Raw genomic sequence first — 27,835 nt, forward strand, 5'->3', positions numbered from 1 at the left:
ACCAGCTCCTTAAGAATACTCCAGTTGCTCCGCATCTTTCTCAACAGGTTTACATTCAGGTTTGTAATTTTAGCCATTCTCATGTCCAGAATCTCATTATGTTTTCCACCTACATTTGTCTTTCACTTCCCTTTCTCACATGACTCATGTTGCTCAGAAAAAGAAGTCTACTGTGACCTGCCCAGACCACACCTGATCACAGGAAAGGCCAAGCGCACCAAGAGGGATGGCTGTGGGGATGGATGGAGGCCTCTGTCTACCACGACTCTGGCCTGCTCCTCCCCTGGAGTGTATTCAAATAAAACACTTGATGCCAGGCTTCTTGTTTTCAGAGTCGAAGAATGAACTTAGCAAACACCCAAGGTAGGGGAGCCACGGAGAGGCTTTCATTTAGAGATACAGTGAGAGGACAGAGCTCCTGGATCATGCAAGTAGGGGACAAGAAAGCCCATAGTGGTGGGTTGTCTAGGGGTTTTATAGGCAATTGAGAATTTCTAGCAACGTGAAAAAAGGCTTAGGGGTGTGGTCTTGTTAAGTGGCCCCTGAATATTTAGAATTAACTTAATACAAGGAACTTCCTGCTCTGATTTCTCCCCAAAATACTGGCTTCTTCGTCTGGGAGGCTATCAAACAAGGCCACCTGCACAGCCCCCAAGGTGGGCTGAGGGATTGTCTGTTTGCTAAAGAGCTAAGTAAAGAATCTTACTTCTTAACTTCCTGGGTATCAAAATGCAACCTTATCTTTAAGGTGGAATTCTTCCTGCCTTTTACTATGTTGTTTATGGCTGGGCTTCCTTGCCATTCTTAACTAACTGCCCAGATTGCAAATCACCTCATCAGATCTGAAGGAGAAAAGACAGCCCATAGGCCTGGGCCTTTTAGCATGCTAAGGTGAATCTTACACATGATGACAGACGATTAGCATAACAAAAACACAGACTACTTTCCTTCACCCGGGGAATATTAACTGGTCTCACTGTGCTTAATGTTTAACACAGAGTTCTGATAGGGGCTTTTCTTGCACGTAGTCACACTGCTCTGACTGTAATTATCCTGCCTTGCTTTTTCCAGAGGCCCTCACCCTATTGTGTTTTAGCCGAGGGTCCCTGTCTCAAGCTGAGCCTGGGCAGCGACGCAGCCATGGGAGGAGGAGACTTTGCTCGGAGATGGTGAAGATTCAGGCCTCTGCAGAGTCGGGGGGGGGGCGGGGTGAGGATCTGCGCCTCACCTCTGTTGGCCCCCAAGTTCTCTCCTGATGGCCCCTCTGCGACTGTGCCTGTCTTAGGTTGTTCCTCCCCTGAGGAATCTTACCCGTCTCTGGCTAGCCAGCCATCCTCCGGGGCCAATCAGGGCGATGTGAGGCATGTGGGTGACAGAGAGGCGGCGTCGGTTTTCTGTCTCCTTGGCTGTTTATGCCTCCGCGGCCTCCGTGCCCAGTACCTGCTTTAGGCATCCCTTGCCAGCCGGCACGGTCCCAGCTCAGGTAATATATTCTGAGGAACTCAGGCCATTTTTTAATAATGTAACATATTTCTTCTGAAACAACAGGGTAAGTTTCAGAAAAAATTTGGGTTGAGAAGGAAGGAGAAAGATCACAGAACCAGCAAACAGGAAGAAAGGTGAAAAGACTGGAAAAACCTCAGGGAAAAACGTCGGGCACAGCTGGGAGCTCTCCCCCTTCTCTCTTTAACTGAAGTTGTAGGTGATGTTGGGTGCCGAGGGAGGCGGACTTCTGAGGGGGGGGTTTACCCTCATTTTGGGAGCTGACCGCTGTGTGATGACGTCTGACCAGCTGTGTGGGGAGCCAGCGAGGACCTGTAACAGACACGACCTCTCCCCCAGATAAGCACCACTGCTGGCATCTAGTTCTTTACCAGTTTAGGAATGAGAAACTATAAATGACAAGAGACTTACAATTCACAATGGTTAAAGAGCTGAGGAGAACTTACAAGAAGACAGTGGATATAAGGATATCTGGAAATATCTGTAATGTAAAATACTGAATAAAGTTTAGCATTATTCCTTTGACAGTGCTTTCCAGGTAATTACAGCTGAGATAAATGTAAGCCAGATTAGCCAAATTTTCCCTAATGAGGAGAAAAAATTCCTCTGGCATGTTCCAGGGGGCCTCTGGAAAATAACAAGAGTTACTCAGAGGTAAGAGCACTGTTCTGAACTTGGTGCTGGTGAGACAAGGGACCGTGGGTTTAGGGAGAGTAGGGTGAGGGCCTCCGGAGAAAAAGCAGAGCAAGATCATTACAGTCAGAACAATGTAACAATGTGCGAAGAAGTCCCTAGCGAAACTCTGTGAGAAGCATTACGCGGTCAGTCACACTAACTCTCTAGGGTAAAGATACCAGAGTAGGAATATAGACATTCTTCAGTGAAATCAGTTCAAGCTCCAAAGGCCAGGAGCAACTCGGCCTGGAATGTCTGAGTGTTCTGCAGATGAAGAAGAGTATCTCGGCATAACCTGGGCCACTTCGGGGCCTACTTCTCTGTACCCGATGAAAGCCTTTGGCCAAACCCGTCAGTGGCCTGAAGCCTAGCTCATTCGGAAATGAGCCTTTGGAACGGAGGCTCGCGATTCCCTGTAGCTGGGCTCGGTCCTTGTCCTCACTGTGGCCACATGGGGGACCTCTGGGGACAGCAGAGCGGTACCTGGGAAGGTTCGGGTAGGACTTCCTTCAGCCACAATAGGTATGCAGCACCCACTTTGTGCAGACCCTTTGGGGACACTTAACATAACTGAGTGAAGGAAGCAGACACAGTACTGGAACTCCAACCCGGGTGGAGCCGGGCAGTCACTTCAGGTGTCATCTGCAGCTCACGGCGGGGGAGGATCACGGGCAATGCCCTCACGGCCTCCTCATGTAACGGGGGGGCATGATGAGGGGCCAGAAGAGGAACTGAAAATGTGAGCGTTCACTGGGTCCAGAAGGGGCGCTGCCTGTCTCACAGAATGGGGGGAGGAGGAGTTTGGTTGGGGCAGGGGGAGCAGAGGAGAACCCAGTAGGTCACTCATCTTTCAATTGCCATGGGTGGGCTGACGACGGGGGACTTCCTATTCAAGAGGATGGGGACCCAGGACAGACACGCAGGGTCAGGAAGGGGGAGGGGCAGGTGCCTGGACAGGCAGGGGAGTGCACAGCTGCCAGGCCCACACAAGGGGGGACCGGGAGGGCAGTGTGGCTGGAAAGACCAGGCTTCTCACTCTGCCACCCCCCAGCCTTCCCCCAGCCCCAGGATGGGACGGGCTAGGCGCCTGGCCTGGGAGCCCGAGCATGTGCCCAGCGTCCTCCATGTCACCCAGCTTTCATCGATCCCAGAGGGGCCAGTCCTCCACCACTTGATCCAGGAGGAGCACCTGGGGCCCACGGTGGCAGAGCTGGAAGGCGAGGGGCTGCAGCCAGGGGACCGTCTAGGGTGGGCTTCTCAGATTGGGGTTCCCTTCAAGGCAGTGAGGGCTTTACTGTCATTCTAAGGCGTGGGGAATCAGGCCCGCGGTGACCCTTTCTCTGTGTCCTGCTCCAGAACCACGGCAGATGCAGCTGGCTCCAGAGACACGGGGAGGGCCGGCTTCGTGGCTAGAGCCCGTCCAGGAGCTCCCTGAGACCCCTGTGCTGGAGCTACGGCCAGTGTCACCTGCCTCAGGCCTGCAGAGCCGGAGGATGTCCCAGCAGAGGCCTCAGTCCTGGAGCCAGGGCACAAGCTGGAGCCCTATGAGCCCTCAGGCCCGGGTCCCGGGCCACCTGCAGGAATGACACCGGGCCTGGCAGAGCAAGAGGAGGACCCAGAGCCCACCAGCGCCTGTGTCGCGATCACCCGGTATGTGCCGAAGACGGAGGAGCAGGCCTCCCTGCAGTTCCCTGCCCACCTGTTGGCCGAGCAGCTGACCCTGATGTGTGCGGTGAGCGGAGCGGGCTCTCGGGGTCGGGCGTGGGCCTTCCCTGTGTCACGGGCTGCCCCAGACCTGCCATCCCCTGACGTGGACTCCTGTGATCTGGGCCCACGTCCCAGCTTTCCTACGGGCTCACCATGTGCCCTGAGAGACTCTCCTCACCCCCAAGCCCTCAATGTCCACACGGGGACAGTAGGGCTGGCCCTTAGGGATCCTTGCAGACCAATGAGGTGGATGGAGCGGAGGGAAAGTGGGCAGGGCCTGGCCGGGCTGGGAGGGGCAGGGCAGGGGAGGGGTGCTCAGGAAGTGCTGCAAGGGCCTTAGGTCCTCGGGCCATTGGCCGGGCAGGCCTCCGCGGCCTCCGCACCTCAGCGGCCCCTGCCATGGACCTGACTGCGTGGGAGACACAGACACCAACAAAGGCCCTGGGTAGAGTTGTTTCAGGGGAAACTGCACCTGAATGGGGAGCGGGATCCACGGGGTGACAGAATGGGAGGCAGATGCCCCAGGATGGGCAGGTGTGAGCTGCCTTGTGCTGCAGGGAGGAGGTGAGTGAGGGTGCCTGTGAGCAGAGCCCCTCCGTTCCCCACCACTGTGGGGTCCTGTGCATCCGGTCCTGGGCGCCTCAGTGGACGGGGTCTGAGGCCTGGACCGCCACAAGGCTCACAGCACGTCCCCAGCTGCCTGGGCTCCAGCTCTGACCGGTGACCCTGCCTGGGAACACGGGCACCAGGGGCACCGCTGGATGACACCCCTCGTCATCCCCAGGAGCAGTACAGCGGGATGGAATACGGCCGATGCAAGGCCTACTTAGAGAGCCAGCCACTGATGGAAGGCATTGAGCTCCTGGCCCCCAACGTGCAAATGGTCATCAGGCAATTCCGTGCCATGGTTAGCTTGGTCATCTCCTCCTGCCTCGGGACCCTGACCATGACGGCCCAGGACAGGGCCCAAGTGGTGGAGTTCTGGATCCGGGTGGCCAAGGTGTGTCATGGGACGGCTCCCGGGGTCCCTTCCTGTGCCAAATCTCAGGATGGTCGTCTGTGGTCTGCCCTGCATGGTCCCTGAGCCCCTTGTGCCAGGAGCATGAGGACGGGGACTCGTAGGCCCCAGGGGTGGGCCAGCCATCCCAGGCCCCTTCCTTGGGTTGAGCCACAGTCCTCCACCCAGGAGGGCTGCTCACCAGGTACCAGGTGTGCTGGGCTCCCTGGGTGTCTGTCTCCTTAAGGACAGGAGTTCATGGGGGGACAGAAGCAGAGAAGCAGGCCACGCTCTCAGCTCTGCCTTCCCTCCCAGGAGTGTCTGGCCCTCAAGAATGTCGCTGCCCTCTGTGCCATTCTCTTGGCCCTGCGGAGCAGTCCCATACGTTGTCTGGAAAGCACCTGGGGATGTGTTTCCTGGTGGGTAGTCCTGTCCCTGGGACCAGGGCATCTGAGTGGACAGGGACACCCCTACACCTTGCAGTGTCCCTCAGTGGGCTGGGACTTCCTGGGAGGCGGCAGAGCCTAGAGGCAGGGATGGCAGGCTCTTGGGGCCCCCTGTGGGTTAGGCCACGGGTACCCCTGCAGGAATCAGTTTCCTGCAATGTCAGGTGTGGGTTGAAGCCCACTGGAGATCTTGAGCTTGTGCTCTGCAGCAGGAGGTCTCTGCCCCAAGGACAGCAACCTGGCCCAAAGCAGATTCGCCCCTGGGAGAACTGGGAATGGAGGCCCTGGGTGGAAACACGCAACGCCCTTCCCCGGCCACGGATTCCCCAGGGCCCAGGGCTGTGGTGGAAAGCCTCCTGCGGGCTAGCGGATCTCCTGGATGCCCAGGAAAAGGGGTCTGCCCCCAAACTCTCCACCGGCAACGGGTGGGCTGCTCCTCAGCCTCAGGGAAGCTTCGGGCCACGGGTGTGGGGACGTCCTAAAGACCGGTGGGGCTGGAGTCCCAGCTCCACTGCCGACCAGTCGTGAGACTGAAGGGTGTTTCCCCTCCCCCTCTGGGACCCAGCCTCCTCCTCTGTGAGTAGGTGATGCCCAGGAGCCTTCCCGAGACAGGAACCCCCGGGTGCTGGTGATTGACAGGACCCTCTGCACAGGGCACAGGGCCCGGAGCCCAGAGGGCAGTGGGGACGGGGTGGAAGCAGGATAATGGGGGGAACCCGGGATGACCTGCCTCTTCTGCTCACCCGCGTGGCCCTGTAGCTGCTGTCATCGGGCCCGCGGCCCTGCTGGTGTCCTGGCTGCATGTGGAGGAGAGCTTCTCCCCCTTTGGGCAGGCGGCACCTGGCGCCCCAGGACCCCAGTCTGCTTGCTGCTCCTCTTCCTCCCGCTGCTCATCCGGAGCCTCTGCTGGCACTAACGACCACAGGAGGCTCACACTCCCGTGAAAAGCCCGCCAACTGAATCACACACAGTAAAAATAATGAATACCCTCTGTGTGTTCCAGTTGTACTCTTCCTGTCTTCCTCCACCTCTGGTGGAAAGAGCCAAAGTGCGTATTCCCCTATCAGAGGAAGCAAAGCAGGGAATTCCACCTAAATTGGAAGATTCAAATCCCCAGGCACAGCCAAGCACCATGTCAAAGGTCACACCCCACATTTGGCCAAACAAAAATACTATTACTGTATTTGTAGCCCGAATGAGTAACTGTAAAATCCAACAGCTACCAGCTGATGGAAGGTGGAAGGGGCATAAAATCCCAGTGTTTAAGCCGACACAGGCACACGGTCCTAGTGCCATTCCAGTTCGTCTGCACAATAAACATGCTCTAACACGTCACTACGCTCTTGTCAGCGGCCCGGGAGCGATGGAACTGGTGCAGCTCAGCTGGCTGCTAACTCGCTTCAGGACAGAGTAACAGAATAGCAGCCCGCGGGAACAGGGACAGCTCACCGGGAGAGGGGAGCTTCTGGGCAAAAGGCAGGTCACAGACGTGAGAGTTTGCTTCATGAAATTCAATGTCATTTTTTAAAGTGAGTCCCTGAAAGTCCCAGCAAGCCACCCAGAAACAAGCTTAGTCAGGGCCTGTGACCCAGGGGGGTGGGCGGGGGGTGGTGGTGTCCCCATTTCCAATCCCAGGGTGCATTCGCACAGTTAAGGGTCACAGAGGACTCAGGGCAGGAACCTGCTGGTGCATTTCCTTAGATTCTGAAATGCTGTCACACTTCATTTTCTCTCTCAGATTTCATTACTCCTCCTCCCAGACCTCTGGGAATACTTATTTGAAACACAAATGGGGGCGGGCAGTGTGAACGCGGCCTAACTGGGGGCTCAGAGTGGCCAATTGCACAAGAATCGATCTCAGCTCCTGGTTTCCGTGGCTGAGTGTTTTCCTTTATCTCTTCTTGCTTTTACATACACACAGGCAGAAGTCATGGCTAGCCTGAGAACCAAAGCCAGCAGGGGCTTGTCTTTGTGTAAAGTATCTCCATAATTTCATCACAAAAGAAGTAAGTAGGATTTTTGGATGAATACAGTCAGCATCTGACAGAACCCAAGAACATGTCCACTATTCAGGGGAATCACACGGCACAATAACCATACGTCTCAGATTTTTTCCTTAAAACTACAACTTAGAGAGCATACAATCTAATGGTAAGGAATTCTGAAGCTGACGGACTGCCAACAGGCACCCTCCCGTGATTTAAGCGGAAAAAAGCATTCAGCGTTAAGGCGGCGTCATCCGTATCGATGTAACATTTTATCCATTTTACTTTCTATCTATTTTGTCCCCATGGAAGGTAGTAACTTACCCATTTCCCCCATCTCCCAGCAGGGTGCTTTTCAAGTAAAATTTTATAGCTATAAACATACTAGTCAAACAGCTTTTTACATTTCTTCAACACTTGTTATTTCTGAAAGGACTAAGTGTGAATACATCAATGACTGTGCCTTTTGATACCCCACAATAGCTCTACCTGCCTTAGCCCTTCAGTGCACCACGAGCTCGTCAGAAACACTCCCAGTATTTTGAAAACATTCAGTGATGTCTGTCTGCTTGGTATCAACTTCGGGTTTAGTCTATATAAATCCCACGTCCTCTGCGTCTGCTGAAACATCTCCTTATAATCTTCATTCCCATACCTGGCTTAGTCCGTAAAGAGGTATTACAATGTAGAAAGCTATCAAGCGTATCGAGTATTTAGCTATGCAACGTTAGACCCGACACGGAAATTTTAAACCGTCTTTTAGAGCCAACATAACTTTTCCCTCAAAACTGCCCTGAATATATTTTAAGGTTGCTAACTTCAACTTCAGGATTCCTCATTTTCCAAAAACACGAGAATTATGATCAATAACAATCTTTGTTTAAATCACTCTGTTCCTAGGACGCTGGTCATGAAAGTTAATTTTTAAACAGGCCAAGCAAAAAGCTAAATATTTTGTAAATGCCTACTATTCATATCAATTCATATTCATATTCATGCCAATTATGTAGCCTGTTCCATGTATTACCAAATTCTGTATGTTAGTTTTAAATCAAATGCAGTAAGTACATCAGCTGTTAAATTTTTATTGCATTCCATCTGGTCTATTCACACATGAATGTGTTACTGAGGAGGTACATTTAAAAATGTAATCCATTTCTTTGATCACAAACACAAAGACACAATTTCACTGAAAAATTTGGTCTCTAATACAGTATTATTTCCCTAATATGTGTAAAGTCCAAGTTCACTGTGACAATAACTTCCCCACCTATACTTCGACTCTATGTGTATTTCCTACATCTATCATTCAGCATTTCATACATACTTCCCTACCTGTACTTTGACTTACACATCATTCTGAGAAACTGATGCTTGCCCTATTTTCACACCTTTATGAATGCCAGCCCATCATTCCAAATTTTAAAAATAACACAGACTGACAGATAGAAAGATGGATGTGCCGATGGACAGATGATCAATCAGGTATAACAATATGAAGTAGCAGAAACTAGGTGCTAGGCGTTGGAGTGTTCCATGTAGAATCCTGCCAATTTCGCTGAGCATTTGAAAATGTTATGATGAAACCTTGGGAGAACAACCGCCCATTTGCAAGGCCCACCTTACCAGCCACCACAGGACCCCATTTTTCTCCAAGGCATTTAACCCTTCCTACGACCCATCGGTTGTTTATGTGTGCACAACTCATCTCCCCGCAGGATTCATGTTTGAATCATTTTTCTCTCATTCAATTCCATCTATTACATCATCTTGTACACAACGACCATTCAACACATGACAAAAAAAATACTTGACCACTTATGGAAAATAAAATAATCACTGTTTATTTTTACTAATAAAATTGTTCTCACATCATACAGACAGCTATCATCTGCAACACACAGGAAGCTGAAACAGAAAAGACCTGTCTGTATTCCGAGAAAAAAAATGGCCCAACCAAGTATTTGCAATCTGAGATGTTAGAATGATTCACAGCTCTTGAATTAAGAGATGACCAGACCTTCCTTCAGGGAAGGCAAACATGCATTTGGGCGCAAGCTGAGACCGGAAGTTGGTGACCTGGGCCTTTCAAGAGTAGGCCAAGTTTGTGCGATTTCCAGGAGAGGTGCAGGTGCTCCAAGTCCTGGGGACACGTGGGACTGGGAAGAGGCTGGGGAGTGAGCATCTCATGCTCTCAAGGGACTCCGCGAAGAAGAGTTAGCAGACTTGGGGAGGCTAAACCAGGTATGTCGGCTAGGGAGCGGAGCGAGCTAACCATTACCCAAGTCAGGGAGGCAAAATGGGGAGCTTCCTGGAGAGCAGGACAGGGTCTAAACACGGTGACCTTGAGGTGAAAGTGGGACCTTTATGGCCTTGAGATAAACGGAGACATAGGCCAATAGAGTCAGTTACCTAGGAAAGGGCCAGAGAAAAAGACCAACTAGTCCTGAGGTACCCTCACCATGGAGGAGCTCAAATTACCTTAAACCAATGGGAGTGGAAGCCAGAACGGGGTCATCAGGATAGTGCCACGTAACAGAGTCCGAGCTGAGGAAGGATTTCCGCCAAAGCAGCGGCCAATGGAAAACGGAGAAGGGATGATTCAGACACCCCCTTGCCAGCGTCCGTGACTCTGACCACAAGGAGTGCCGCTCCAGCAGCCATCAAACACCAGAAGTGGGGCTGCACCAGGCAGGCCCCGTCTCATTTTATTTTTTTCGGTAAAGAATACCGTAGCCTGAAAGAAGGGCACCCGGTGGATTTATGTCCTTATTTAAGTAATGCATTAAGGTTACCTCACTAAATAATAAACAGGAAAGTGGTTACATATATAGCTTTCTAATTTTATTTGAACTAATATCAAAACTAGTTTGCTTTTTTTAAGCTTATCTCAACAAAGCTATATGAAGATAAATTGTTTCAAAAAAAAAAAAGAAACAAGGCGGCGGCCCAAATGTCCTCCAAGTGGCCCGAATGACTCCACCCCAGACCCAGTATGGGCAGCGCTCAGCCCACAGGTCAACGAAAAGGTAGACGGAGTGAAGTAACCTGGGATGCCAGTGGGAGGAAGATTGAATCATACGAAATCACGGACGTACAAAGAGTCATTTTCATGTTTCACATGTTCCTTAGACGATCACAAATAGCAAGCCGTCATTTTCTGCAAGACTTTCTGTGCCCCTCACTGACTTGAGCTCTGTTGGTCCACATCAGGAATCAGCAAACGGGGAGAATTCTCCCACATTCAGTACATCTGCAATAGGCACACCCTCTGGGGTACAAGCCTTAGCCCCTTAAGTCACCAAAACAGACACTTTTTAAAGTTCGTCTGGTCTTCTGTTTCCCAGCCCAGGAACAACCACAGCAACTTCGGAATTTTTGTAGGAACCAAGAAAAAGGTGGTTATCTGTCCCAAGGGAGGTCCCGGGGTGGGGGGGGTTGGGCAAGTCTCTGCAAGCCGTTACCATAAAGGCCAAGGTAGTCTTCAACTGCAGAGAGCTGAAATCTCTTCTGTGTTCACTCCGTGCTCCTCAGGACAACTACAAACTCCTGGCCTCTCCCCAATCACCCGAGGTTCATACTGCCTTTCCAAGAGGATTCCACAAAGCCCCCAAATTATGACATACATAGACAAAAAAACTGGCCGAGTAAATTCCCATCATGCCAGGGCACTCGGTAGTTTTCAAGGGCAGACCGTTCCCAGAAAAATGCAAATAATTCAGGCTCCCCAAAGAAATTCCAAGCAAATACTGACATTTGTTCTGTCAGAAAGCAATGCTGAATTGCACTTGAAGAACTTGGATGAAGACGTTAGAGCACAAAGACAGGAAGACGGCTTCTGGCCTATTAGGGATTCTAAGTTACCACTCTCTGTTTTTCCCCTCATCCCTACTTTATACGTCCACTGAAAGATGCCCGGTACGGGGCATGATATCTAGCGATATTTGTGTCTACTGCCAACGAGATAGCCTTTCAGTAATTGAACTTTAATCTTTGTCAATACAAACATTCTAAATGTCTCCTTTCCAGTGTTCAATTGTTTAGTTCTTTAAATGTCAGCTGCAAAAAAAAAAGTATCATCCAAAAAACAGCATCCACCTGTCCTGCTACAGCTGACAGAGCATTGGCCACAAAACCATAGGTAAAATAATGTTATGAGTTCCAATTAAGGCATCTATGTTGTCATTTCCAAACAAAACATCTCCTAAGACAGGGCCACATCAGTCCCACATGCCTTTCAGCTTCAGCCTTTAGCACGTAAGATACTACCCTTGGCTGCATAACCCCCTCACCCATCTTAATTCATTCCCTTTTCTCATGCTACCGCCCACAAACACAGACACTGAAATTTTTACTCAACTATGAAAAAGGTTTCAAGGTGACTTCAGTAACTAACCAGAAGTCAGGCTGACATTCTTTAAATCAAAAAGGACTGTGCAACAAGAGAGCAGTCACCATCCCTACCCTACCATGGAACTGATGGCGGGGTTCTTGTTGGCAGAGTCGAACAATGAACTTAGCAAACACCCAAGGTAGGAGAGCCAGGCAGAGGCTTTCACTGAGAGATACAGTGAGAGGACAGAGCTGCTGGCTCACGCCGGGAGGGGACAAGGGAGCCCAGAGTTATGCGTCGTCTAGGGGTTTTATACGCAGTTGAGGGTTTTTTGGGAACCGGATACACGCTTAGGGGTGTGGACTTCTTAAGTGGTCCCTGAATATTTGAAATTAACTTTACAAAAGAAACTTACTGCTCTGATTTCTCCCCGATACACTGGCATCTTGGTCTGGGAGCATAACAAACAAGGCCGCCTGCCCAGAACCCAACGTGGGCTGAGTTACTGTCTGTTGGCTAAAGGGTAAGTTAAGAATCGTACTTCTTAACTTCCTGGGGGTTAAAATGCAATCTTATCTTTAAGATGGGATCCTTCCTGCCTTTTACTATGTTCTCTGTGACTGGGATTACTTGCCATATTCATTGCACAGGTTATACATTACTTGATTATGGGATGGAGGAGGAAAAGCAGCATCTGGGCAAAGTTAAAGATAAGCCGGGCCTTTCAGCAGGCTAAAGTAAATTTTACAACAGCCTCATTTAATTGACACAATGAAGACAGGGGTTATGTTGAGGTATTTTCTTATCTGGGGGATATTCAAACATTCCAGGCCAAGTTACTCCTTGCTTTTTAGTTTTAACTAATCTTCACTGAAGAATGCTTATATTCCTAGTTTGATATATTAGAGAATTAATGTGACTCTGACGTTGCTTAATTGTTTAATACGGAGCTCTGGTACGGGGCTTTTTCCAGAGGCCCTCACCCTACTCTAACTACACCCATGGTCCCTGTCTCATTCCCCACCTCTACAGATAGAGACCCTAGCTGCTGCGAGGGAGGGGGGGGGGCGATGACCGCTCTGGCTGCTTCGTGCTGAGAAGGGGGTGCAGTAAAGGGTGCAGGTAGGTCTCCATCAGTGGTCAGTGAGAGGGCCTCAGAAGATGGGCACTTCTATTCCTGGGTGACAGCGGTCAATCACCTCCTCTGCCAGGCATACTGGATTTCACCACTCCTTGCCACCATGGCCTGCACCTTGCCTTGATTTCCCTCTTGCCTTCCCACTAAGCAAGAGTCGCCTCAGAGCTGTGGATTTAGAGGGACCTTGCCAGTGTGCTCCTACTTTATGCCTTTTGGGAGTTTCATCTAGATCCTACTTTTCTCTGCACAAGCTTTAGCACAGTACACACGGGATCATTCCTTGAGAATATCGGACCTGCCTGTCCGATGGGTGTGGGGAGTGTGTGACCTCTCGCTGCCAGAGCCTTGGTCAGAGTCACAAGCCTGTTTCGCTTCCCTGGGGCTACAGGTAGGGAAATGACATAGCCCCGGGATGGCTGCCTCTAAGGAAGGGAGGTCAACAGAATAGTACCATTTACATGTTGGACTGAGCTTTCAGCCTGACGACTGCACAGGAGAAAACGCCTGAACCAGATGGATTTACCACTGACTTTAATCAAACATTTAGTGAAGATCTAATACTCATCCTCCTTAAACTTTTCCAAAAAGGAGGCAAGGAAGGAATACTTCCAAACTCATTCTACGAGGCCAGCGTCACCTTAATACCAAAACCAGGAAAAGACACCACAAAAAAAGAAAATTACAGACCAACATCGCTGACAAACATACATGCAAAAATACTCAACAAAATATTAGCACACCAAATTAAAAAATACATCAAAAAGATCATCCACCTTGATCAAGTAGGATTTATTCCAGGGATGCAAGGATGGTACAGTATTAGAAAATCCATGAACATCATTCACCAACTCAGCAAAAAGGAGGACAATAACCACATGATCACGCCCACAGATGCTGAAAAAACATTTGACAAAATTCAACATCCATTCATGACAAAAACTCTCAACAAAATGGGTATACAGGGAAAGTACCTCAACATATTAAAGGCCGTATATGACAAGCCCACAGCCAACATCATACTTAACAGCAAGAAGCTGAAAGGTTTTCCTCTGACATCGGGAACGAGAGAGGGATGCCCACTCTCCCCACTGTTATTCAACATAGTACTGGAGGTCCTAGCCACAGCAGTCACACAAAACAAAGAAATACAAGGCATCCAGATTGGTAAAGAACAAGTCAAACCGTCACTGTTTGCAGATGACATGATATTGTGCATAAAAAAACCCTAAAGACTCCACTCCAAAACTACTAGAACTGATATCTGAATTCAGCAGAGTTGCAGGATACACAATTAATACACAGACACCTGTTGCTTTCCTATACACTAACGATGAACTAGCAGAAACAGAAATCAGGAAAACAATTCCTTTCACAATTGCATCAACAAGAATAAAATACCTAGGAATAAACCTAACCAAGGAACTGAAAGACCTACCATACCCTGAAAACTACAAGACACTCTTAACAGAAGGTAAAGAGGACACTAACAAACGGAAACTCATCCCATGCTCCTGACTAGGAGGAATTAATATTATCAAAATGGCCATCCTGCCTAAAGCAATCTACAGATTCAATGCAATCCCCATGAAAATACCAACAGCATTCTTCAACAAACCGGACACATTTTTATGAGATAAAAAGTACAGCATTTCGTCAGGAATAAGAGTGAAGTGTGGATCTCCTACCTTGCGGTGCTGAGCAACGGGGTCCGTGGCACTGACGAAGTTAGAGGCACACATCGAGCGAGTAAAGGAAGTAGAGAGCACCCTTGCCTCACCCAGAGGCTGGGGCGGCCCGGAGAAGCAGGCTGGAAGTCAGGCAGACAGAAAGAGAGACACACCTCATGGATACCCAGTCGGGCTGTCGGGGTCTGATTCTAGACACACGGGCCTTTGAGAAGCCGCTGAAGCGCAGCCTCAGCCTAGACTCTCGCAGGTGCCCACGGCCTTCCTCAGTCCCTGGCATCCAAGGAGATGCCTCTGAAGGGGAATCCTGGCCTCCACTCAGGTGACTTTCCCAGCTCCCAAGGGAGACGGGGGATCCACTGAGGGAGACGCAGGGGAACCTGGCGCTCGAGACTTTGAGATCGGCAGCCGGGCTAGTCCCATTTAAGTGGCTGACGAGCGCCCGATGTTGTGTGCCATAGACGGCTTCCTTCTATAAGGACAGTGAAGGAAAAGGCAGGCTCGGATGCCTATACTCACCTGCGAAGTTATCCCGGACGAGCCCCCAAAAACGATGCAGCTTCTCACACCACAAGGGTATGAAACTAGAAATAAATTACGCAAATAAAATGAAAAAGCCTACCACAGCATGGCAGATCAACAACATGCTCCTAAACAACCAATGGATCAATGACCGAATAAAAACAGAGATCAAGCAATATATGGAGACAAATGACAACAATAAAAATTGAACAACGCAAAATCTGTGGGACACAGACACGGCGGTGCTAAGAGGGAAGTATATTGCAATACAGGCCTCCCTCAGGAGAGAAGAACAATCCCATATCAACAGTCTAAACTGAAAACTATCACAACAAGAAAAAGAAGAACAAATGGGGCCCATAGTCAGCAGGAGGAGGGACACAATAAAGATTGGAGCAGAAATAAATAAAACCGAGAAGAATGAAACAATACAAAGAATCGATGAAAGCAGGAGCTGATTCTTCGAGAAAATAAACAAAATGGATAAACCCCTAGCCAGACTAATCAAGAAAAAAAGAGAGCCTGCACACACAAACAGAATCAGAAATGAGAAAGGAAAAATCACTACAGAAACACAAAGAATTGGGAGAGAACACCATGAAAAATTATATGCTAACACACTGGATAACCTACAAGAAATGGACAACTTTCTAGAAAAATGCAACCCTCCAAGGCTAACCGAGAAAGAACAGAAAATCTGAACAGACCACTTACTAGGAACAAAATTGAACTGGTAATCAAAAAACTACCTAAGAACAAAACACCTGAACCAGATGGCTGCACCGCTGACTTTAATCAAACATGTACCGAAGATCTAATAGTCATCCTCCTTAAACTTTTCCAAAAAGTAGAAGAAGAAGGAATACTTCCAAACTCATTCTACGAGGCCAGCATCACCTTAATACCAAAACCAGGCAAAGACACCACAAAAAAAGTAAATTACAGACCAATATCGCTGAGGAAAATACATGCAAAAATACTCAACAATCCACTTCTAGGAATTTACCCTAAGAATGCAGCTGCCCAGTTTGAAAAAGACAGATGCACCCCTATGTTTATCGCAGCACTATTTACAACAGCCAAGAAATGGAAGCACCCTAAGTGTCCATCAGTAGATGAATGGCTAAAGAACATGTGGTACATATACACAATGGAATATTATCCAGCCATGAGAAGAAAAGAAATCCTGCCATTTGCAACAACATGCATGGAGCCAGAGGGTATTATGCTCAGTGAAATAAGCCAGTCGGATAGAGACAAGCACCAAATGATTTCACTCATATGTGGAGTACGAGAACAAAGAAAAACTGAAGGAACAAAACAGCAGCACAATCACACAACCCAAGAATGGACTAACAGTTACCAAAGGGAAAGGGACTGGGGAGGGTGGGTGGGAAGGAAGGAAGGGATAAGGGGGAAAAAGAAACGGGGCATTATGATTAGCACATATAATGTGGGGACGACATGGGAAGGGCTGGGCAACACAGAGAAGACAACTAGTGATTCTACAACATCTTGCTACACTGACGGACAGTGACTGCAATGTGGTTTGCGGGGGGGACTTGGTGAAGGGGGGACGGTAGTAAACATAATGTTCTTCATGTAATCGTAGATTAATGATAACAAAATAAAAATGAATAAATAAATGAAGGAAGGTAGAAAGGAAGAGCATCAGAGTTAATACCATTACCTTTGTGGTAATATACAGCTAAATTTAACATAGTGCTCCACTTATTGTTACAAGGCCACAGATTAACTGCTCAATAGCCTTAGTTTCTTCACTTCTAAAATAGGGAAGGATAACAGAGTCAACCTCATAGTATACAATTTAAGATGATTAACAGAATTCCCATTGCACAGCAAATACACAATAAGTATTATTAGCATGTATCTATTATAATATCTTCCTATCAAACATCAACTCATGAAGGTAAATTTTTGATGGAGATTATAGGACCAACCTTAGGCAGGCTGGTGAAGACCTGACTCTATTCAATACCCTGGAGATGTTACTTTTGCAAAGGCAACGTGGTATAAAGAATTTTTTTCCTTCTCTTTATTTTTCCAGTCAGCTCACACAATACACTTCTTGTTACTGAGATCCACCAGTAGGGAAGCTCACTGTAATTAAAAGATCGACCCTCTGGAAACAATGCTTAATAACAGGCACAAAAAAGTGTGAGTAATTCTGCATTTTCAAACACTGTCCTCAAGGTAATTTAACCTGAGCTGTTTGTGAACCACCTAGAAAGTCTAGAATCAGTATGTAGAGACTGAAGTCAATGGAACAGAGAGAAGAGGAGACAAACTCCAATTGGCCACAACATTGAGATCAGGGGAGCCTTGTGAAAACAAAAGCAGGTGAAGACACATTTTATATGCTCCAGATGGTAACAGTTCAGATTTGCAATGGCAACTTTTTGTTTTTTGTGTGTTGTGTAAAGGAAAAATCTATCTTTATGCATCTATATATAGATATATATGTGAGTGTGCGTGTGTGTGTGCTGCTTATCATGAAGAAGTAGGACTTATTCCAGGGAAGCAAGGATGGTACGGTATTAGAAAATCCATCAACATCATCCACCACATCAACAAAAAGGAGGACAAAAACCACATGATCACGTCCACAGACGATGAAAAAACATTTCACAAATTCAATATCCATTCATGATAAAAACTCTCAACAAAATGGGTATACAGGGCAAGTACCTCAACATAATAAAGGCCATATATGACAAGGCCACAGCCAACATCCTACTTAACAGCAAGAAGCTGAAAGCTTTTCCTCTGAGATCGGGAACAAGACAGGGATGCCCACTCTCTCCACTGTTATTCAACATAGTAGTGGAGGCCCTAGCCACGGCAATCAGACAAAACAAAGAAATACAAGGCATCCAGATTGGTAAAGAACAAGTCAAACCGTCACTATTTGCAGATGACATGATATTGTACATAAAAAAACCCTAAGGCTCCACTCCAAAACCCCTACAAGTAATATCTGAATTCAGCATAATTGCAGGATACAAAATTAATACAGAAAAATCTGTTGCTTTCCTATACACTAACGATGAACTAGCAGAAACAGAAATCAGGAAAACAATTCCATTCACAATTGCATCAACAAGAATAAAATTCCTAGGAATAAACCTAACCAAGGGAGTGAAAGACCTACTATACCCTGAAAACTACAAGACACTCTTAAGAGAAATTAAAGAGGTCACTGACAAATGGAAACTCATCCCATGCTCTTGCCTCGGAGAAATTAATATGGTCAAAATGGCCATCCTGCCTGAAGCAATCTACAGATTCAGTGCAATCCCTATCAAAATACCAACAGCATTCTACAACGAACTGGAACAAATAGATTTATAATTCATATGGAACCAGAAAAGACCCCGAATAGCCTAAGCAATCCTGAGAAGGTATAACAAAGCAGGGGGGATCTCGCTCCCAAACTTCAAGATCTACTACAAAGCCACAATAATCAAGACAATTTGGTACGGGCACAAGATCCGACCCACAGACCAGTGGAACACAATAGAGTCCCCAGACATTAACCCGAACATACAAGGTCAATTAATATACAATACAGGAGCCATGGACATACAATGGGGAAATGACAGCCCCTTCAACAGCTGGTGTTGGGAAAACTGGACAGCTACATGTAAGAGAATGAAACTGGATCATTTTCAAACCCCATACACAAAAGTAAATTGGAAATGGATCAAAGACCTGAATGTAAGCCATGAGACCGTAAAACTCTTAGCAAAAAAACATAGGTAAAAATCTCCTGGACATAAACATGAGCGAGTTCTTTATGAACATATGTCCCCGGGCAAGGGAAACAAAAGCAAAAATCAACAAGTGGGGCTATATCAAGCTGAAAAGCATCTGTACAGCAAAGGACACCATCCATGTAACAAAAAGGCATCCTACAGAATGGGAGAATATATTCATAAACGACAGATCCGATAAAGGGTTGAGATCCAAAATATATAAAGAGCTCACGCACCTCAACAAACAAAGAGCAAATAATTCAATTAAAAAATGGTCAGAGGAGCTGAACAGACAGTTCTCCAAAGAAGAAATTCAGATGGCCGACAGACACATGAAAAGATGCTCCACATAGCTAGTCATCAGAGAAATGCAAATTAAAACCACAATGAGGTATCACCTCACAGCAGCAAGGATCACCACCATCCTAAAGACAAACAACAACACATCATGGTGAGATTGTGGAGAAAGGGGAACCCTCCTACACTGCAGGTGGGAATGTAAATTAGTTCAGCCATTGTCAATAGCAGTATGGAGGTATCTCAAAAACCTCAAAATAGAAATACCATTTGACCCAGGAATCCCAATTCTAGAGATTTACCCTAAGAATGCAGCAGCCCAGTTTGAAAAAGACAGATCCACCCCTATGTTTATCTCAGCACTATTTACAATAGCCAAGAAATGGAAGCAACCTAAGTGTTCATAAGTAGATGAATGGATAAAGAAGATGTGGTACATATACACAATGGAATATCAGTCAGCCATGAGAAGAAAACAAATCCTACCATTTGCAACAACATGGATGGAGCTAGAGGTTATTATGCTCAGTGAAATAAGCCAGTCGGAGAGAGACAAGCACCAAATGATTTCACTCATATGTGGAGTATGAGAACAAAGAAAAACTGAAGGAACAAAACAGCAGCACAATGACACAACCCAAGAATGGACTAATAGTTACCAAAGGAAAATGTACTGGGAAGGATGGGTGGGAAGGTAGGGATAAGGGGGAAAAAGAAAGGGGGCATTACGATTAGCATGTGTAATGTGGGGGGGGGGGGACATGGGAAGGGCTGGGCAACACAGAGAAGATAAGTCGTGATTCTACAACATCTTACTACGATGGTGGACAGTGACTGTAATGGGGTTTTTCGGGGTACTTGGTGAAGGGGAGAGCCTAGTCAACATAATGCTCTTCATGTATTTGTAGATTACTGATAACAAAATAAAAATGAATAAATGGAAGCAAGGAAGGAAACAAGGAAGTAAGCAAGGAAGGAAGGAAGGAAGGAAGGAAGGAAGAGCATCAGAGTTAATACCATTACCTTTGTGGTAAGATAGACCTAAATTTACCATAGTGCTCCACTTATTGTTATAAGGCCACAGATTAACTGTTGAATAGCCTTAGTTTCTTAACTTCTGAACAGGGAAGGATAACACAGCCAACCTCATAGTATATAATTTAACATGATTAGCAGAATTCCCATTGCACAGTAAATACACAATAAGTATTTGCATGTATCTATTATAAGTTCTTCCTATCAAACATGAACTCATGAAGGTAAGTTTTCCATGGAGATTATAGGACCAACCTTAGATTGGCTGGTGAAGACCAGACTCTATTCAATACCCTGGAGATGTTACTTTTGCAAAGGCAACATGCTATAAAGAATTTTTTCCTTCTCTTTATTTTTCCAGTCAGCTCACACAATACACTTCTGGTTACTGAGAGCCACCAGAAGGGAAGCTCACTGTAATCAAAAGATTGATCTTCTGGAAACAATGCTTAATAACAGGCACAAAAAAGTGTGAGTAATTCTGCATTTTCAAACACTGTCCTCAAGTTAATTTAACCTGAGCTGTTTGTGAACCACCTAGAAAGTCTAGAATCAGTATGTACAGGCTGAAATCAATGGACCAGACAGAAGAGGAGACAAACTCCAATTGGCCACTTCATTGAGATCAGGGGTGCCTTGTGAAAACAAAAGCAGGTGAAGACACATTTTATATGCTCCAGATGGTAACAGTTCAGATTTGAAATGGCAATTTTTTGTTTTTTGTGCGTTCCGTAAAGTAAAAATCTACCTGTATGCATATATATGTAGATATATGTATGTGTGTGTGTGTGTGTGTGTGTGTGTGTGTGCGCGCTGCAGGTATAGTGGGAAAAACACTTGGTATACTGAAAAGACAAAAAACAAAAGTGGTTCTGAGCTAAAAGAAAAATATACTCAACAAAATATTAGCACACCAAATTCAAAAATACATCAAAAAGATCATCCATCATGAAAGAGTAGGACTTATTCCAGGGAAGCAAGGATGGTACGGTATTAGAAAAAACATCAACATCATCCACCACATAAACAAAAAAGAGGCCAAAAACCACATGATCATGTTCGCTGATGCTGAAAAAACATTTCACAAATTCAATATCCATTCATGATAAAAACTCTCAACAAAATGGGTATACAGGGCAAGTTCCTCAACATAATAAAGGCCATACATGACAAGCCCACAGCCAACATCATACTTAACAGTGACAAGCTGAAAGCTTTTCCTCTGAGATCGGGAACAAGACAGGGATGCCCACTCTCCCCACTGTTATTCAACATAGTACGGGATGCCCCAGCCACGGCAATCAGACTAAACAAAGAAATACAAGGCATCCAGATTGGTAAAGAACAAGTCAAACCATCACTATTTGCAGATGACATGATATTGTACATAAAAAAACCCTAAAGACTCCGCTCCAAAATCCCTACAAGTAATATCTGAATTCAGCACAGTTGCAGGATACAAAATTAATACACAGAAATCTGTTGCTTTCCTAGACACTAACGATGAACTAGCAGAAACAGAAATCAGGAAAACAATTCCATTCACAATTGCATCAACAAGAATAAAATACCTAGGAATAAACCTAACTAAGGAAGTGAAAGACCTACTATACCCTGAAAACTGCAAGACACTCTTAAGAGAAATTAAAGAGGACACTGACAAATGGAAACTCATCCCATGCTCTTGTCTTGGAAGAATTAATATTGTCAAAATGACCATCCTGCCTGAAGCAATCTACAGATTCAATGCAATCCCTATCAAAATATCAACAGCATTCTTCAATGAACTGGAACAAATAGTTTTAAAATTCATATGGAACCAGAGAAGACCACGAATAGCCTAAGCAATCCTGAGAAGGTAGAACAAAGCAGGGGGGATCTCACTCCCCAACTTCAAGCTCTACTACAAAGCCACAGTAATCAAGATAATTTGGTACGGGCACAAGAACCGACCCACAAAACAGTGGATCACAATACAGTCCCCAGACATTAACCCAAACATACAAGGTCAATTAATGTACAATACAGGAGCTATGGACATACAATGGGAAAGCGACAGCCTCTTCAACAGCTGGTGTTGGCAAAACTGGACAGCTACATGTAAGAGAATGAAACTGGATCATTGTCAAACCCCATACACAAAACAAAAGTAAATTGGAAATGGATCAAAGACCTGAATGTAAGTCATGAAACCGTAAAACTCTTAGAAAAAAAAAACATAGGTAAAAATCTCATGGACATAAACACGAGCGACTTCTTCATGAACGTATGTCCCTCGGCAAGGGAAACAAAAGAAAAAAATAAACAAGTGGGGCTATATCAAGCTGAAAGGCTTCTGTACAGCAAAGGACACCATCAATATAACAAAAAGGCATCCTACAGTATGGGATAATATATTCATAAACGACAGATCCGATAAAGGGTTGAGATCCAAAATATATAAAGAGCTCACGCACCTCAACAAACAAAGAGCAAATAATTCAATTAAAAAATGGTCAGAGGAGCTGAAAAGACAGTTCTCCAAAGAAGAAATTCAGATGGCCAACAGACACATGAAAAGATGCTACACATCGCTGGTCATCAGAGAAATAAATGCAAATTAAAACCGCAATGAGGTATCACCTCACACCAGTAAGGATCACCACCATCCAAAAGACAAACAACAACACATCATGGTGAGATTGTGGAGTAAGGGGAACCCTCCTACACTGCAGGTGGGAATGTAAATTAGTTCAGCCATTGTCAATAGCAGTATGGAGGTATCTCAAAAACCTCAACATAGAAATACCATTTGACCCAGGAATCCCAATTCTAGAGATTTACCCTAAGAATGCAGCAGCCCAGTTTGAAAAAGACAGATCCACCCCTATGTTTATCGCAGCACTATTTACAATAGCCAAGAAATGGAAGTAACCTAAGTGTCCATAAGCAGATGAATGGATAAAGAAGATGTGGTACATATACACAATGGAATATCAGTCAGCCATGAGAAGAAAACAAATCCTACCATTTGCAACAGCATGGATGGAGCTAGAGGGTATTATGCTCAGAGAAATGAGCCCGGTGGAAAAAGACAAGTATCATATGATTTCACTCAACTGTGGAGTATAAGAACAAATAAAAAAAACTGAAGGAACAAAACAGCAGCAGACTCACGGAACCGAAGAATGCACTAACAGTTACCAAAGGGAAAGGGACTGGGGAGGATGGGTGTGGGAAGGGAGGGATAAGCAGAAAAAAAGGGGCATTGCTATTAGCAAACATAATGTAGGGGGGGCACCAGGAGGGCTGTACAACACAGGGAAGGCAAATAGTGATTCTATAACATCTTACTATGCTGATCGACACTGACTGTAAAAGGTATGTTCGGGGACCTGACGATGGGGGGAGTCTAGTAAACATAAAGTTGCTCATGTAATTGGGGGTTTATCATACAAAAAATTATAACAAGTGACTAAAAAATGAAAAATAAAAAAGATTATCATTTAAATTTGAAGGAGGGATTAAACAATTTCCAGATAAACAAAAGCTGAGAAAATTCAGCCCCCACCACCCATCTCTACAGAGTATTTTGGAGGGACTGTTATAGATGGAAGTGTTCCTAAGGTTAAATAGCTGTCACCAGAGGTAATAAAAAGGGACAGACAAAGAGTACAGAATACCATACCTAATATACAAAGAATGAGGAGGGGAAAAAAAAAAACAACCTTTAGATTGTGTTTGTGATAGCATACTTAAGTGAGTTAAGTTAGATTCTTAGGTAGTAAGGAAGGTGCCCTTTACCTTTTGGTAACCACGAACCTAAAGCCTGCAATGGCCGTAAGTACATACCTATCGATAATCACCCTAAATGTAAATGGTCTGAATACACCAATCAAAACACGCAGAGCCACTGAATGGATAAAAAACAAGACTCATGTATATACTGTCCACAAGAGACTCGCTTCAAACCCGAAGACATACTCAGACTATGGGTGAAGGGATGGAAAAAGTTATTTCATGCAACTAATAGGGAGATAAAAGCAGGTGTTGCAGTACTTGTATTGAACAAAATACACTCTAAAAAAAAGAAAGTCACAAGAGACAAGGACGGACGTTACATAATGATAAACGGGTCAATCCAACAAGAGGATATAACCATTATAAATATCTAGGCACCCAACACAGGAGCACCTACATATGTGAAACAAATACTAACAGAATTGAAAGGGAAATAGAATGAAATGCATTCATTTTAGGAGACTTCATCACTCCACTCACTCCAAAAAACAGATCAACCAGACAGAAAATAAGTAAGGAGACAGAGGCATTGAACAACACATTAGAACAGATGGACCTTACACATCTACAGAACTCTCCACTCAAAAGCAGCAGGATACACATTCTTCTCAAGTGCACACGGAACATTTTCAAGAATAGATCATATACTAGGCCACAAAAAGAGCCTCAGAAAATTCGAAAAGATTGAAATTGTACCAACCAGCTTCTCAGGCCACAAGGGTATGAAACTAGAAATAAATTACACAAAGACGACGAAATGGCCTACAATCACATGGAGGCTTAACAACGTGCTCCTAAATAACCAGTAGATCAAAGACCAAATAAAAAGAGATGAAGCAATACAGGGAAACAAATAACCACAATAATTCAACAACGCAAAATCTGTGGGACTCAGCAAAGGCGGTGGTAAGAAGGAAGTATATTGCACCACAGGCCTACCTCAGGAAAGAACAACAATCCCATATGAACAGTCTAAACTCATAATTCACTAAACTAGAAAAAGATGAAGAAATGAGGCCCAAAGTCAGGAGCAGGAGGGATATAATAATGATCAGAGCAGAAATAAATAAAATCGAGACGAATAAAACAACAGAATCAATGAAAGCAGGAGCTGGTTCTTCGAGAAAATAAACAAAATAGATAAATTCCTAGCCAGACTTATCAAGAAAAAAGGAGACTACGCACATGAACAGAATCAGAAATGAGAAAGGAAAAATCACTGACACCACTGAAATATGAAGATTAGAGAATATTATGAAAAATTATACAGTAACAAACAGGACAACCTAGAAGAAATGGTCAACTTTCTAGAAAAATGCAACCTTCCAAGGATGACCCAGGAAGAAACAGAAAATCTGAACAGACCAATGACCAGCAAGGAAACGGAACCGGTAATCCCAAAAGACAAGGACGACAGGAGCATCAGGAAAAAATTGTTAATCCTGGAGGCGCTGCCTCCGGCGGCCTCTCCCCCGCCGCCCCGCCGCGGGTCCCACCCGACCCTCGGCTCGCCCGGGCCTCGCCCCCGGGGCCGCCGACGGAAAACGGCGCACACGGCAAGACGCCCGCAGGCCTCCCCCTCTGCGCGGCCAGGCCCGGCCCCTCCGCCTTCGACCCCGGCACGGGCGGCCGTGGCAGGTCGGCGGAGCGGCCCCAGGCCGGGCCCCGCGAATCCCCCACCCGCGTCGGCCACCCCCCGGCCCCGCGGGCCCCGCGCGGCCCGCCGAGCCGCTTGCACGGCCGCCCCCTCACCGGTTCGCCGCGCCCGCAGGCGGAGGCAGGCGTCCACGCGCCCCCTCTAGGCCCCGCGGCCACGTACCTTCCCGCCCGCAGAGCCGTCGCTGTCGCCTTCAACCCTGAAGCGGGGCCCGCTCTGGACGCTCCGCAGCAGGTACGACGGTGCAAGGCTGGAGGCGGCAGAGCTGGACGAGCGCAGGGCCGGCCGGGGCGGCGGCTCCATGTCCGGGCCGATCGCCGGGACCGCCGGGCCTGCGCGCCGGGAGGAAGGCGCAGTCGAGCACAGCGCCGGTCCACCATCTGGGCTCCGCCGTGCTCGCTGCGCGGACGGGAATGCGGGCCGGAGCACGGACTGAGCCGCGGGAGCAGCTCCTCCTGGCGGCGCTCGCGAATCTGCATGTTGCGGCGACTGCGTCCCCTGCAGCTACTACGCAGCTGCTGAAGGTACGTTTTCTGCGAGAGCGCCCAATGGCTACCTGCTCCGCGGAGCCGCTCCCTCATTGGCCTCGAGTGCCGTCAGTCGGAGGAGGGCCTGAAGCAGACCGCCACGTTCATTGGCCGCGACCGCCTTCATGTCATTTTGTTCAATGTACTTTCTCAGTTTTCATGAGATGACCCACGTGTTATTTTTATTTATTTATTTATTTATTTATTTATTTACTGTGGTGGCATTAATACACATGCACATGAGCAACAGTGTGCTTACTAGATTCCCCCCATTATCAAGTCTCCCCACACAGCCCTTACATTCACTGTCCATCAGCGCGTAGTGAGACGCTGTAAAGTCAGTACAGGTCGTCTCTGTGTTGTACCGCCCTCCCCGCGCCCCACCCTGCATCATGTGTGCTGATCCCGATGCCCCTCATTCCTCTTGTCCCTCCTCACCCACACTCCCCAGTCCCTTTCGCTTTGGTAACTGTCATTCCATTCTTGGGTTCTGTGAGTCCGTTGTTATTTTGTTCCCTCAGTTTTTGCTTTGATCTTATTCTCCACAGATGAGTGAAATCATTTTTTGGTACTTATCTTTCTCCTCCTGGCTTATTTCCCTGAGCATAATACCCTCTGGCTCCGTCCATGTTGTTGCAAATGGTAGGATTCGTTTTCTTCCTGTGGCTGAATAATATTCCATTGTGTATATGCACCATCTCTCCTTTATCCATTCATCTACTGATGGACACTTAGGTTGCTTCCATTTCTTGGCTATAGTAAATAACTCACGTGTTATTAAGTTACTTAATTTTCAAGTGACTGGAGATTTTCTAGATCTCTTTCTAAAGGAACAAAACAGCTGCAGACTCAAAGAACACAAGCATGGTGTGACAGTTACCAAACGGAGAGGGACTGGGGAGGTGGGTGGGAAGGGAGGAATAAGGGGGAAAAGGGGCATTACGATTAGCACACATAATGTAGCGGGGGGACACGAGAAAGTCAGTAAATACAGAGAAGACAAGTAATGACTTGCATCTTACTACGCTGATGGACAGTGACTGTAATGGGGTGTGTGGGGAGACTAGATAATACGGGGAATCTAGTAACCACATTGTTGCTCATGTGACTGTAGTAATGACACCAAAATAAATAAATAAACAAATAAGAATAACACGTGGGTCATGTCATGAAAAATGAGAAAGTACATTGAACAAAATGAAAGTCTCCGCGTGACAGCCCTCGCGGCCAATGAACGTGCAGTGTCCCTCGCAGGATCGTCTCCGCATGAAGGCGGTCGCGGCCAATGAACGTGGCGGTCTGCTTCAGGCCCTCCTCCGACTGACGGCACTCGAGGCCAATGAGGGAGCGGCTCCGCGGAGCAGGTAGCCATTGGGCGCTCTCGCAGAAAACGTACCTTCAGCAGCTGCGTAGTAGCTGCAGGGGACGCAGTCGCCGCAACATGCAGATTCGCGAGCGCCGCCAGGAGGAGCTGCTCCCGCGGCTCAGTCCGTGCTCCGGCCCGCATTCCCGTCCGCGCAGCGAGCACGGCGGAGCCCAGATGGTGGACCGGCGCTGTGCTCGACTGCGCCTTCCTCCCGGCGCGCAGGCCCGGCGGTCCCGGCGATCGGCCCGGACATGGAGCCGCCGCCCCGGCCGGCCCTGCGCTCGTCCAGCTCTGCCGCCTCCAGCCTTGCACCGTCGTACCTGCTGCGGAGCGTCCAGAGCGGGCCCCGCTTCAGGGTTGAAGGCGACAGCGACGGCTCTGCGGGCGGGAAGGTACGTGGCCGCGG

At 47.0% G+C, this 27,835-nt stretch overlaps 1 protein-coding gene across 13 annotated transcripts in view; it reads right to left on the reverse strand.

The window, feature by feature from the left end:
* Positions 1-27,835, reverse strand: part of LOC118916210 (zinc finger protein 709-like) — a 381,657-nt gene that overhangs the window by 171,026 nt on the left and 182,796 nt on the right. For 5 of the 13 annotated variants that reach the window (XM_057489868.1, XM_057489865.1, XM_057489866.1 and 2 more), the window contains exons 1-3: positions 25,699-26,028; positions 14,989-15,053; positions 14,470-14,591 (exon numbers count right to left, since the gene is read on the reverse strand). The exons of 1 other annotated variant lie outside the window; for it this stretch is intronic. In XM_057489868.1, coding sequence (XP_057345851.1) covers positions 14,470-14,591; positions 14,989-15,053; positions 25,699-26,015 — 504 coding nt within the window. In that variant the 5' untranslated portion in view covers positions 26,016-26,028. Of the gene's footprint in view, positions 1-1,058; positions 1,402-14,469; positions 14,934-14,988; positions 15,813-25,698; positions 26,029-27,835 lie in introns of those variants that run through there. 7 more of the 13 variants (XM_057489858.1, XM_057489869.1, XM_057489870.1 and 4 more) reach the window with 7 other exon arrangements.

Source organism: Manis pentadactyla, chromosome 12 (assembly GCF_030020395.1).
Source record: "Manis pentadactyla isolate mManPen7 chromosome 12, mManPen7.hap1, whole genome shotgun sequence".
Lineage (NCBI taxonomy): Eukaryota > Metazoa > Chordata > Mammalia > Pholidota > Manidae > Manis > Manis pentadactyla.